Source organism: Silene latifolia, chromosome 2, assembly GCF_048544455.1.
Source record: "Silene latifolia isolate original U9 population chromosome 2, ASM4854445v1, whole genome shotgun sequence".
NCBI lineage: Eukaryota > Viridiplantae > Streptophyta > Magnoliopsida > Caryophyllales > Caryophyllaceae > Silene > Silene latifolia.
The window spans coordinates 42,223,280-42,237,224 of NC_133527.1; the positions used below are offsets into that span (position 1 = coordinate 42,223,280).

Genomic DNA, 13,945 nt, shown 5'->3' on the forward strand with positions numbered 1-13,945 from the left:
CTAGCGAGGATCTATGACAGAAACTGTAAGTTGATTAATAGTGACAGATTGATCTTGCTTAGTAGAAGAAGAATCATTTTCACTACGGTGCCATCCCATACGAAATCCGGGAAGCTTTGGTAGAGGCAAAGACATTGATTCACTACACAACATCAGCACTACTGATCCCATTGATGGCCTATCTTCCGGCCTCTCTTGCACACATAAAAGCCCAACTTGAAGAAATCTTAACATTTCATCTATCGAGTATCTTTCTCCTATCGATTTGTCTACCAATTCTCTTCCTTTCCCGTCTCTCCATTGCTCCCACGCCTGGCATTATTAAGACACAACATTACGTTAGTTTTAAATGACTCCAAACATATGACGAGGTAGGCTGCCAAATAAGTGTCATGAGTTCGTTATTTATGTGTTCTTGGTACGGGAGTTTACTTTCTGAGGGTTTTATAAGTGAGATAACACAAGACGCTTTGTTCCAAAAAATTTACTTTAATCGCTCAGAAGATGTTATTGGAACTCGGTATTATTTGATATAATTCTAGCTGTGCTCAGGATGAAATTTGTGAGTGTGACAATGCAACTACTCCAGTATAAAAATACGATGACAATAGATCATTTAATTTATTAAGATGATAAAAAATATTAGTTCAATGATGTGTACTTACATGTCCAAGAAGGTTTAGCTCATTATTTGAACTGAAGGTTCCTCTGTTCTTCGTCCCACTTAAAATCTCCAGAACTAATACACCGAAGCTAAACACATCCGATTTTATGGAGAAAAGTCCATCCATGGCGAATTCAGGGGCCATGTACCCACTGCATTATCAATGGAGAGCTTTGAGATCAAGAAAGTAATAGTACTTATTTTCGGCATATAAATATCAATATAATAAATTACACATACTAAGTTCCAACTATTCTCATAGTATTTCCTTGAGTTTCGTCCCCTCCAAAAATTCGAGCCATACCAAAATCTGATATCTTCGGGTTCATATCTACATCAAGCAAAATATTGCTTGCTTTTAAATCCCTATGAATGATTCTGTATCTTGAATCTTGGTGGAGATATAATAGACCTCTAGCAACCCCACATATAATGTTGAACCGAATTTCCCAGGTAAGCATTGCCTTTCTTGTTTTATCTGCACGATGTAAAGGGAATGCATGAAATTCATAGGCACTAATATAGTTTCTGAGAAATAAAATTAACCATGTAACTTATAAATAGCTATGTACTGAGTATAATTTACAATGGTGGTAATTTATACTTCATTTGTTCCAATAAATTCTACATATATTTTTATTTGACTTTCTCATTTGATTATACAAGTTTTCTATGTTTGAAAATATAGACTTACCGAACAAAAAACAATCAAGGCTTCGATTTTGGAGGTACTCATATATAATGATCTTCTCGTCCATGTCGACACAACAACCAAGCAAACGAACCAGGTTTCTGTGTTGAAGTTTTGCAATTAATCTCACCTCATTCATAAATTCTTCCGAACCTTGTCCTGATTCTCTAGAGAGTCTCTTTACTGCTACTTCTTGCCCATCTAGCAACACGCCCTGCAATTCACGGTACAATCGGGTCATTGACCGATCATTATAACATGTCACAATTTCTATTTGTTAGGTAACTGTTTTTTTTTTTTTTTTGTCGATCAGGAGTATCCCCTACCGACAGCTGGGGCAATCTCCTTCGATGTACTGAAGGCAATTTAATGGGTTGATCCCTCCCAAATTTGACTTTTTCATTCGCAAGAGTCAGGAATCGAACCCCTGATCACTTGTGTTGGTTAAGACAAATCAAGTTGAATTGGTTACCGCTTTAGCCTTATATCAGCTTGGTTCTGTATCATCTATTTTTAAGTTCTATCCAGTCAACTTCTGAACAGTGTGGATTGGATTTCTCAAGCCGGTCTACTAAGTATATATATTTCAATGAAGGTATATAACACTGAAATATACCTTATAAACACGACCAAAACCACCTTGTCCAAGAGTGTTAGCCTCCGAGAAATAGTCTGTGGCAACGACTATGGAATGCAAATCAAATATAGGCAACTCAACATCATCTACATTCATTGCGTCCCCTGAATATTCTCTGTAACTAGTAATTATCCCATTAAAAATAATTTCCTGACTTCTCCGGGCTGTACTTGTATTGCACCTGCCCACTGAATCACGAACAAAAATTGTCGAAAAGAAGCTACAAAAGATTGATATTTTAACTTAGAATGTGATATTAATGTAAATTAAAAAGATCAATATAGAAGTATGTCACGCATACAACTCACTTCCTGTTTGCAAATTTCTTGAATTTCTTCGGTTCCATATGATCAATGTAATCAACCCAATTAAGATTATTGTGACGGCAATTGATATTCCAATGCCTATAACAGCTTTATGATTCCTGGTAAAACCATTTGCTTCTAAAGACCCTGCCATTATTTAGAACAATCTGAAATCAGTCATAATACCAGGCAAATCGAGAGCATTTTGGCACCTGTGAACTTCTTAAATATTTCATGTGTTTCTTTTATTTCTTTCATTGGTGGTACATTTGATTTAAAAGTCAGCCTAAAAAAAAAGAAAGAAAAAAAGAGAAATATAAGCAAAATTATCAAAATGTATATCTTCATATTTTAACAAATAGATTTTCATAAGAGTTGATATCTCCAAAATTAGACTCCAAGATGTCAATCTTTCATTGTTTTTACAAATTAAGAATGTATGTTTGCCCGCTCTTAATTACATGTAATAAAAATTTGTAAAAATCAAATGATCTAACACGTATTTTATACCTGTCTTACCCGAAAACACACTAACTTTAGCATGAAGAAGCTTAAGTACTCTGTGTGAAGAATTGAAGATGCATTGAACTTAGAAATAAGTGAAATGTATGCACCTAAACCAACTTCGAAGATAAATATCTAGTGGTAAAAATTGAAAATCGACTATAAGTGAAATTTACGCACCTAAATCAGAAGACGATAATCTGATATAGAGTGTCTGTCCATATTCGGGAAAAACTCTCATATCAATCAAGTTATTTGTCCAAATAAGACAGCCAAATCCAACATCTTTACCAAATTCGAAATTACCATACGCCGTGCAGCTACAATTTTCCATGCAAACATCCCTACATTGATCGACACTCAAAGTTCTATCTATAAATGAACTTAAAGTGTCAGGCAACTTCATATTATTCATGACTAAAAATCCATCATTTTTGCAATCTAATTTTGTATTCCTAACACACCCTTGTGACCAATCTCTCAAATTCCAAGCATAAGAATCCTTAGGCTTGAATCCATGTGGGCATTCGCAAACAAACATGGCATTCGAATTGCAAACTCCAAAGGGCCCACAAAGGCCATAATAATCACATTGGTCCTGTCTCGCGTACCAAAACTTAGTCCATTGGTCTCCATTCGAGAACCAAATCAAATTCTCTATGATCCCGTCACAAGTCACAAGGGTCCTAGTTTTTGCTACATTATTTGAAAATGGCACGACCATGTAATAAACCTCATCTGAACCCAAATAAGACGTAAAATTATAACCTTCATTACCCATTTTCATTTCGGGTACTCCACTAAACCGCTCCCCATCATATGGCCCACTCCTAAATATAATTTTGTCGCCCTTTTTTAAATATATCTCATGGTCACCCTTATAATCCACCGAAAGGCTAAAATTCCCGGGACTTGGGTCATCTATACCACCCCACGAAACCAAGCGCCGGTCTAAACCCGTTTTAAAATCCAACCCAAACTTCTGACTCGGAAGTAAAGTATCTGTTGGGTAATCAAAACTCTGCCAAATAAATGGTCCTGTATTCGAACCCTCCGCCTCTCTAATAACCAAATTACCTGAATCCAAAAGCTGTAAAACCGGATTCACTCCGTCTAATTTATTAGTCTGCCATAAAATTTTAGACTCACCATCACATATAACAATATTTGACTGATTACCAAACTTAAGAAGAGTGGAATCAGTAAATGAGGGAGAATCTCTATTTGCAACCCAAATAATAACATCAGAAGGTATATCTTTATACTTAATTCCTACATAATATTTAGTTGGTGTTCCTCTTTGAAAAAAACCCAATTCAAATTTTCCAGTAGCAGAGATTAATGTTTTATCAATTGGAAGAACATCTGATTTTGTTAAAATGTCAGTTGATTTTGAAAAAATAGGGGAAAAACAGAGGAATATTTGGGTGAGTACAGTGATTTTATTTTGTAATATTTTTGACATTTTTTTTGTATTTGGGTGTTTGATTATGACTTTTGAGGGGTTTAAAAGATGAAATATGGGGATTTTTATCATTGTTTGGGAGTGAAGGAGCTTCATTTTTAGGAAATTATTGATTTTTACTAGTTAGAGAAGAACATAACGATTGATAAAAGGGTGGATTCAGTTGTATATGTAAATACGTGATTGGTCGATTATCTTCTATTTTGTTTTGAAGTAATTAATGGTCGATTATCTATACAAATCTTGGAGGATACTTCTATTTAGGTCTTATTTTCTTCCTTGTATTTGAGTATTTGACCAACAAGTATATCTTGTAACAGCAAGACTCCCTTAACATCAGCATTTTTGGTCTAAAATTAAGACAGAGAAACTATGATTCATTTAAGATAAAATGTGACTATTTTTTTGTGAAAAGTTACTAGAATAATTTTTTAATAGAATGTGAACAGTTTTAGTTGCAACATTTTATCATTACATGGTTACGTTTTATTATGAAATGACGACATTTTATCCGCTCGTTTGAAATGAGAACTTGTCATCTTGTAAAACAAATTTAGTTCTACCAACATGTAAATGACCAATAAATATAAATATAAGTCAAAAGAATATGTTTTACAATATTTAGGTAAGAATTTGCATTATATAATTATAAAACGGCTATTTGGCATATCATAGTAATCTGAGTATGAGTTACAGAATATAAATATTATAATAAGGAATTAAGGATATTATATTTGAATGGATTAAGTTGAGGCTTATTATTTCGAACTTAATGTATTTTCGGGTGTTTTAAATTTAATTTGCCTAAAATCGAAGATGTCTTAGTGTAGTAGTTAAAATGGAGGTATTGTGGATAACAGATTCCAGGTTCGAATCCCCCATTTCCCTCTATTGAAATGCGACTAATTGAATACTTTGTTAGAAAAAAAAGCAATAAATTTGGCTAAAATAAACAAAAAATGGATCAAACTTCGAATTGTAAAGTTATTTGAATTAATTGATTTGTTAATAAAGGTAAGATCATTTAGATTTTTTTTCCTTCTTTGTCATTTTTTCTTTTAAAACAGTTGGAGCCTTTGAGGTAACTTCGCCACTTGCCTTAGAAGCAATGTAGATTTTCACGTGCAATGGGAAAAAAAAATTGAGTTTGATTTGCAAATCACATTTTCTTCTAACATGAACATATCAGACACGAAATAAGAGCACTTAAGCACACTCTCTAAAATTATCCTACCTCTCTCTAAAATAAAACCCCTTATGTTGTCACAATGAAGTTCAAACCTTCAAACACCTTTTTAGAAATTGTCCATTCGCCACCAGAATCTGGAGTGAGAGCCACTTTGGAATAAGAGCGATTATCCACCATGATATGAATCTCCAAGATTGGATAATCAATTGGATTTCTTCCATTCATAACTCATAAGATGAGTAACCTGGATGATTTGATCATTTTCTTCCTTTGTTGCATCTGAGTTAAATGGAGTACAAGGACTAATGTTGCGTTGAGCGATAAATCAATCTCCTTAACAGCACCCCTTCTTATTTATGAAGAATATGTGGCGCTAATTAGGAATGCTAAGAATAATTCTTTTGGGTATCTTGATTACTCCATTTTGAATGATGATTTTAGCGGAAACCGATGCTATTTTGGAAGCCCTTAAATGGGCTTCGCAGATTCTTTCTCAAATTTTCTACTCGCCAAGCCAAGTATGAATACTAGAGTTCCTGTTGTTGATATCCTTAATTTATGTTGTTTATTTCATTGTATCTCTTTCTGTTTTATTTCTAGAAAGCTTATAAAATGGTTCATAAGCTAACTCAAAGAGCCATTAATATGTAAAATCACTCTTGCCGACTGTAAAAAAAAATCATTTTTCTGTAACGTTCTTGAATTTAATGATCGATTCGTTATTCCTATTAGTATTTCGAAATGTGAGCTGCCTTCCTCATGTTCCCTTCTGTCCTCGTCTACCTTGATCATCATTAACCACACATGTAACAAGGGAGGTGTCTCCCCCACCCCACTGTTGTAACACTCCCTTCTTACCCGGCCAAGGTAATTGGGAGATGTTACCTTCTCGGTTTCCCGAGGTGGTGAATCGGAGTTACAATAAATAAACATTTATTATAAATGACAAGTTTAGTGATTACAAACCATTAACTAATGAATAAAATACAACTCATGGCTACTATACTCATTTAACTAGCTACACTCGTCTCGTAACTCATCAAGCTCGTCTCGTCTCCCGCGTACTATCCAACAATCTGTACCTAACCTGCTCCGCATATGACCAAAGGATATCATATCGATCAACACAAGCCACCCAAAAAGAGACAGGTGACAATTACACAGAAATACAAACGTCAGTTTCAATAAACAAATAAAAGATGACACTACTCAAGTGTGCACATGCAATATGACTACTAGTATGAATGACATAACACCAAATGACCACCACCATGGTACGAGGACACGCCAAGGCATATCGACAACCACACTGGTACCGGGACACGCCCAGACATACCGATAACCACAAACAGGTATCGGGACACGCCCAGACGTACCGAGTCCGGAAGCCAATCGGATCCGCTACCAGACGTTGTGTCTCAACTACACGAGTCCTTCCATAACTCAAGCCATTAATGTGCACATCCCTCTTGGAGTGGGAAGCTCCAAGAGGTGACTTAAGCGTAAGACGGTCTCCCAACCGTCTTACGTCTCCAAAACAACAACAACAACAACAACAATAACAACAAATCCTCCAAAATATATGATAATGACCAATATCTGAACCACAACCAATATATCATAATCATCCTCTTAATGATGTGATTACCACTAAAGATTGTTGTTTGTTTACTGCTATCTCCTGTCAGTGTCGGTCGGGGCATATAGACCGTTGTTTTGTTTCCCGATGTTCCTTACCAGTGTCAGCTTGGGAGTGATAATAGAGTATGACATGAGAGAGAGTTGGGTATGGTGTTGTTGTTGTCATGGCATAGTAATATTCTGTTAATGGGACACAGTTTTGAGAGGTTGATGGAGTACTTTTGGTCTTGTTTTAGATGAGGCATTGGTGGACATAGTTGTGGCAAGAGAATTGTGGAGCATGTGTGGTATTGAACTGGAACTACGTGTGGTTTAACACCTTTTCTTGGGACAGCGAGTACGGAGTTTTGGGACTTAGAATCATGTCAAGTTAAGGGTGAGTTTTGTGGTAATAAAGGAGATGAACTTGAGAAGCTAATGTGAGTATGTGTAACAATTGTGGATTGTGAGATAAGATTGTGGAGATGAGTGTATATGTATATAGAAGTATGTCGTTTTGTGGTAATGTAGAAGATATGGAGCAGTGGTTATACTGAGGATTTTATGATATATGTTATGGGAGTACAGAATAATGGAGGCACGAGAACTGTTAGAGAAAGAAAGCCATGGATATAGGAATGGTTGTAGGTCTTAAGGTTTTTTTGGTGAAATGTGAAAATTTCATTAATCTCAAGAAAATTGGCAATCACAACCATTTACACCAAGCTAGAGAACTTAAAAACTTATCAAAAAAACCTATACATCATGCACAATTAAGAGTTATAAGCTTATATTACGCAACCTATTCCAATCCCTGTCAACTTGTTTCAAAGAACCTTGGAAGCATCCCCGAATCCTGCGTTTACACTCCTCCTGAATCTGTAAAACCAGCATAGCAAGAGTAGGAACAAAATTCTCCAGTCTGCAAACATTCCTGCAACGCCAAATACCATAATAGAGACCAGCCACATCAGCACAACACACTTTCCTAACATACACAGATAGGTGTCTTAGTCTCAAAAGACTCTCAGGTTTAAGCAAAGTACTCGGTGCTATACCCAGCCAGCTAGCCAGGAGTTGGAAGCAAAGCTGAGTAAAAGGACATTGCTGAAAAAGATGCTAATGATCCTCAGGTGCCTGACCACAGAGAAAACATTCAAGAGGTACATCCATACCCCATTTCCTTAGTCTGTCCAGAGTAAGTAAACATTCTTGCTGCACTAACCACATAGTGAAATTCCATTTAGGGACATTATAACGATTCCAGACAACTGTGAACCATGGAACTTTAGTTCCTGCACCATGCTGTAACCACTTGTAACCCTCAGAGATAGTATAAGGTTTAGTATCACCATTCCATAAACCATTAATGTAACCACTCTGAAACATTGACTTAATTTGGCAAACCTTCCTCCAAGCCCAAGAGCTATAATTGGTAGGTTCATATTGAAATCAGGGGGGTACCCTTTAGGTAAATATGATCCACCCATTTTATCCAGAGATGATCTTGTTTACTTTCAATCCACCAAACTAATTTACCAATTGCTGCAAAATTCCAGAGTTTACTATCAGTTAAACCCAACCCTCCTTGCTTTTTATCCATACATAACACATTCCAAGATACCAAAGGGAATTTAGAATATGTATCAGAACCTTCCCAAATAAATGTCCTACAGAGGGCTTGAATTCTATCCATAATGCCAGCAGGAAGCACAAAAATTTGGGACCAATAAATGTGAATAGTAGACAGCACTGACTTGACCAAGATCAGTCTACCAGAGTATGAAATTTTTCTGCTATTCCAACCTCTGATTCTAGCAATCATCCTATCCACTAAGATATTACAATCTATCTTAGTAAGCCTCTTGTGTGAGATCTTAACCCCAAGATATTTGAAAGGAAGCTGCCCACTCTTGAATCCAGTGCCATGGAGTATCTTATGGATCACAGGCTGACTAATTCCATTGCAATAGAAGTCAAACTTTTTAGAACTAATGGACAGTCCAGAAGCAGAGGAAAATCTTTTGAAGGTTTCCATGATGATGAAAATAGATTGAACATCACCTTTGCAGAATAACAGCAAGTCATCTGCAAACATCAAATGTGATAACTTCATTTGCTTGCAAAGAGGATGAAAGTGAAAACCAGGCAAAGCTGTCACAACAGTCAAGAGTCTGCTTAGATACTCCATGCAAAGGGTGAAAAGTAAGGGGGAGATGGGATCCCCTTGCCTCAACCCCCTTTTACCAGGAAAGAATCCATGCAGGTAGCTATTTAGTGCAATAGAAAAGGAGGTAGTGCTGACACAAGCCATAATTAGCTTGATAGTAGGTCTTAAGGTTGTAGTGGGTTATCGTTGACATGCGATGGTAATGAGGTTTATGGGGGGGGTATAGCAAAGGACCTAGTATTAGTGAGTTACGAGGACGTAACATTTATCTTAAGAGGAGTAGAAAGGGAAAAGAGAGTTTGATGGTTGTACATGTTATAGCACATTTGGAAGTTTGAGTGTTGGTGTAGAGTAAAGGATGGATTCGTGTTATGGTTGATTTTAATACAGGTAATGGCAGTGCTCGTAGTAGTATGATGTTTAGGAGTGTGAGTAAAATTCGATAGTATTAACGGATTGTGTGAGGATGTTTATGTGTGTGAGTAAACTTCGAGGACGAAGTTCGTTGTAAGGGTGGTAGAATGTAACATTCCGTCTTGATGGTTGATCTTGACCGGTGGATTGTCTTGGTATTGAGTTGCTAGTGAGTGTTATAGAAATGAGACAGAGTTGGCAACATTACATTGTGGTTATTTGGTAATATTATGGAGTTAGTATTGAGAGTATATGCTGTAGTTGGGACGATATCGTGAGTCATGTTGTGGAAGTAAGTGTGGTTGGTAGACCTAGTGTTAGGCGTCCAGGCTTCATAGGTTGGGTTGGAACTTCGGGGACGAAGTTCTTTTTAAGGAGGGAAGACTGTAATACTACAGATTTTATAGGCTAGTACTCGACCGAGTATGGCCTACTCGGTCGAGTAGAGTGTGTCGTGTAGCCTATTTGGCTACTGCCCAGGAACACTCGGCCGAGTATCCGGTCTGTCGGGTATTATTTCCGCGGTTTTGATTAAAATGATTAGAGATTATTTATATAATCGTTTGTCAGTTTCTAAAGGCATTTTCTTCCAAAAACATAAACTACGTTCCCCTCCCCCCCTCCTCTAATCATCTTCATCAATTCCAAGGCAAAGGTCATCGATTGTGGGTTCTAGCACCATATTCCGTGTCAGTCGTCATAGTAAGTGTCTTATCTTTATTGATCTATTATTGTTCTTATAAGTTAGCAAACCCTAGTTTGGATTATTTTGGGGGTTTAGGGTTTGCTCATCATATATGTGTTGATTGTTGATTACCATTGTTGTAGGTGACGATGTGGTATTTGTTATGCATTTGTATGATTGATTGCAGCATAGCGGATTGCGAAAAGGTAGGGTTTCTCCTACTCAATACTGTTAATTGATTGAGATTGCATATGTTTTATAATTGTTATCTGCAGATCATCGGAGGTTGGGTGTTGTGGTGACGGTGTTGGTGTGGTTGTGTTGTGACGGTTGTGGTGTTATGACAGCTGTGATGCTGTGTGTGTGATTGTGGTGGAGTCACTTGCGGGAGTGGCTTCACGCCCTAGTTCGCCCTCCGTAGAACCCGTCACGGGAGGGGATGTGCACATTAAGGGACAGGGATTGTTAGTCGCTCATTGATGAGCTGGACTAGGTGGGGATGGGCTGCGGTCACCCACTGGCGGCGAGGATTACCTGTTGCGATGGGTAATCTGGCAGGGCTACACACTTCGGTGTGTAGTCGGTTACTGTGTGAGATCGGGAGACCGGGGAAGGAGGATGATCAGCTGGTTGTATTGTTTGTTGTCTTATATTGATTGAATAGTACTGACCCCGTGTTGTTGTTTTGTAAAACCTGCGGTGATCCATTCGGGGATGGTGAGCAGATTATGACAGGTAATGCAGATGTTTAGCTATGAGACAGTCATGGGGAGTCATCACTTCAAGTCTAGCTTCCGCTGTTACGAGTTTAGCTGTCTTTGATTTCATTTGTATTGAGGCCCTTACACTTTTATTTTGGGTTGGTCTGAGATAATGTAATCGTTAAACTCTTTATACTTTAATATAGTTGTTTTGGATTGTTGCTTTTAATATACTAACCTCGGGCAACCGAGATGGTAACAACTTCTCATGTTAGGGTAATCCTTGGTAAGGTACCTTGGTATGAGGGGGTGTTACAATGTCACCTTCCTGCAATTCGAAAACAAACACAAAATAATAACTAAATTAGATTCTAACTATTAATTCAAAACATAATAAGGATAAAAATCGAAACAATACATTTAGTTCTCTATGTATTTTTTACCTACCGACTTTTGTAATAAAAATGAAAATTAGGATTGGTGTGATATTTATATAAAATTAATTTTGTAATTAATTCTCCTATTGATTTCAACAATTTATTTGGAGGAAGAAGAAATATTTTGTGAATGAAGGGAAGATTATAAATTATCATAACATAATTACTAATAATGGTGATTAATAACATACTACCATTAAATAAAAGAAGTATATGTTACATAAATATGATAGATTCATAACCAAAGTTGTAAGTGGAAAAAAAAAATTTATATTAATTTATTTTTTGTGTTTGTTATATTAATTTATTTAAGCATAATGATGATAATAATGACATTTTTGTTAGACATTTTAGTACACTTTATGCATATATAAGAGTTAATTTAGTAAATTTATATTGTATAGATTAGTGTCATGTCACAATTAAATTTTTGCCATGTCATAATTTTTTTTGGCCATGTGACATTGTCTACGTGGCTTTAATTGGTCCTTTTAGAATAGCTTTTTAATAATATTTATAGATTCCTTTCCTTTTTGAATTATTGGAGGTGAGGGCTGTGGGAGTGTTTGCACCATGAAATGTGATGCGGCTTGGAGGGATGACAGAGACGCAGGTATTGGATGGTGTATGTTGGATGCTAATGGAGGCGTGGTGGCAGATGGTTGTGCTCTTAATTTTGCATCGTCTCCTTTGCAGGCTGAAAGTGTTGAGATGATCCACGCGATAAGATGGGCTACGGTGAATGGGTATATCCATGTTCAACTCGCTTCGGATTCCCTTAATCTTGTTTTTTAGGTGACTGGAGCTGATTTTAGGGATGCATCTATTAGCTGCATTATTCAAGAAATCAAGTCTATTATCTCTAATTTCCATTGTTGTTCTCTTAGCTTTAGTCCTAGGGAGGCTAATAGAATAGCTTTTGCTCTTGCTCAACGAGCAATGTCGTAAGTTATTCTATTTGTTGCTATAAAAAAAGCTTATAATCTCCTCCTATGCGAATCTTTGTTGTAGTTCTTGGGTTGGTAGTCATCATTTCACTGATATGTCACGTCAAATTAATGGTTTTAGTGGGTTCGTATTGGAGACACTTAGAATGGTTTCTTGTGGTCTTGTTGGTCAGAGAATTATTTGAAGGATTTCTTTAGCGGTCGTTCGGTTCGTTGCTTAGGAATTTAATGGATTAGAATGAGAATTTAAAGAAGTATGAGGTTTCAACTCCATACCTTTCAAAACTTATTTGGTTCATTGAAAAAATAAATATCAAGGTATGGAGTTTGAATCCATGGAGGGAAGATGTGTATGAGATTCCAAGGGGTTGGAATGAAGTTAGAATTCATTGGATATCTAACTCCATTCCAAAATGCTCAAACCAAACATTGGAATGGATCAAATCCATTCCAATCTAGGTTGCACGAAAACGGACACGGACACGACACGGACATGCGACACGGCACTTCAAAATTTCAGGACACGGACACGGGAAAAAAAAATCAATATACATATTAAAATAAAGGGAATTTGAAGAACATTATAACCAACATCTAAACTTTGGTCATTTAAACATTTTAAAGTCACAAAATCGTAAAATGACAACCAATATTAGTGTCTTATACGTTAAAATCAATATGTCTTAAAAGCTACAAATTTCCAAATTACAAACCGAAATTTAAATAAGCATTCAAGTCTTACAAAATTAAATAAAAAGTATCAAAGGTTCCAAATTACAAACCCAAATTCAAGTCTTACAATACTATTCGCCATAGTCATCAAACCGAATATTTTCCGCAAAATATATTAACATTAAAAGGCACCAGAAATAAGTTGGACAAACAATGCTCACCAAAAGCTAAAAAAAAGGGAGTCCACGGATCATCCTTTGCACCACTGTAATTATTCATTAAGCTTCTTTCAATAAGTGGGAATAACAACTCAATTATTCGCTTCCGAAAATTACCCCAAATCAAACAAACCCTAACTTCCGAAAAACCAACAATCTCCAAATTTAAAACCCCCAAATTTAATAACAACAACAATAATAATCACTATAACGATTGATTTTGATTAATTTGATTATTTAGAAACTTATTATCTATAATATATATATAGAGATTAATATAGAAATAAAATATAGATTGAGAAATTAGGGAAAAATGAAAAAGCGAGCTACGTGGCGAGCAGAGGTTGTCGACGGGGAAGGGGAGGCTGACTAGGGTTGTTCATTCACGGTTCGGTTCACCGAACCGAACCGTGTGTACGGTGAACCGAACATGCGGTTCGGCTACAAGGCGAACCTCAACCGAACCGTTCCATACGGTTTTTCACGGTTCGGTTAACCGCTTTGTACGGTTTGGTTCTACGGTGAACCGCAAACCGTGAACGTAATGAAGAGCCGAAAACAAATCTCTGAACCTAATTAAATTTCACAGTTTCTAACCTTATACAACAAATGCTTCTTGTTCATAA

At 36.5% G+C, this 13,945-nt stretch overlaps 1 protein-coding gene across 1 annotated transcript; it reads right to left on the reverse strand.

Annotated features, from left to right (window-relative positions):
- Positions 1–4,266, reverse strand: LOC141640435 (receptor-like serine/threonine-protein kinase SD1-8). The gene is made up of 7 exons (XM_074449240.1): positions 2,982–4,266; positions 2,288–2,444; positions 1,972–2,173; positions 1,359–1,569; positions 905–1,142; positions 666–816; positions 1–312 (listed from the first exon to the last, which is right to left on the reverse strand). The coding sequence occupies exons 1-7, from the start codon at positions 4,264–4,266 to the stop codon at positions 1–3; spliced, it is 2,556 nt and encodes an 851-aa protein (XP_074305341.1).
- Between the last annotated feature and the right edge of the window lie 9,679 nt (positions 4,267–13,945).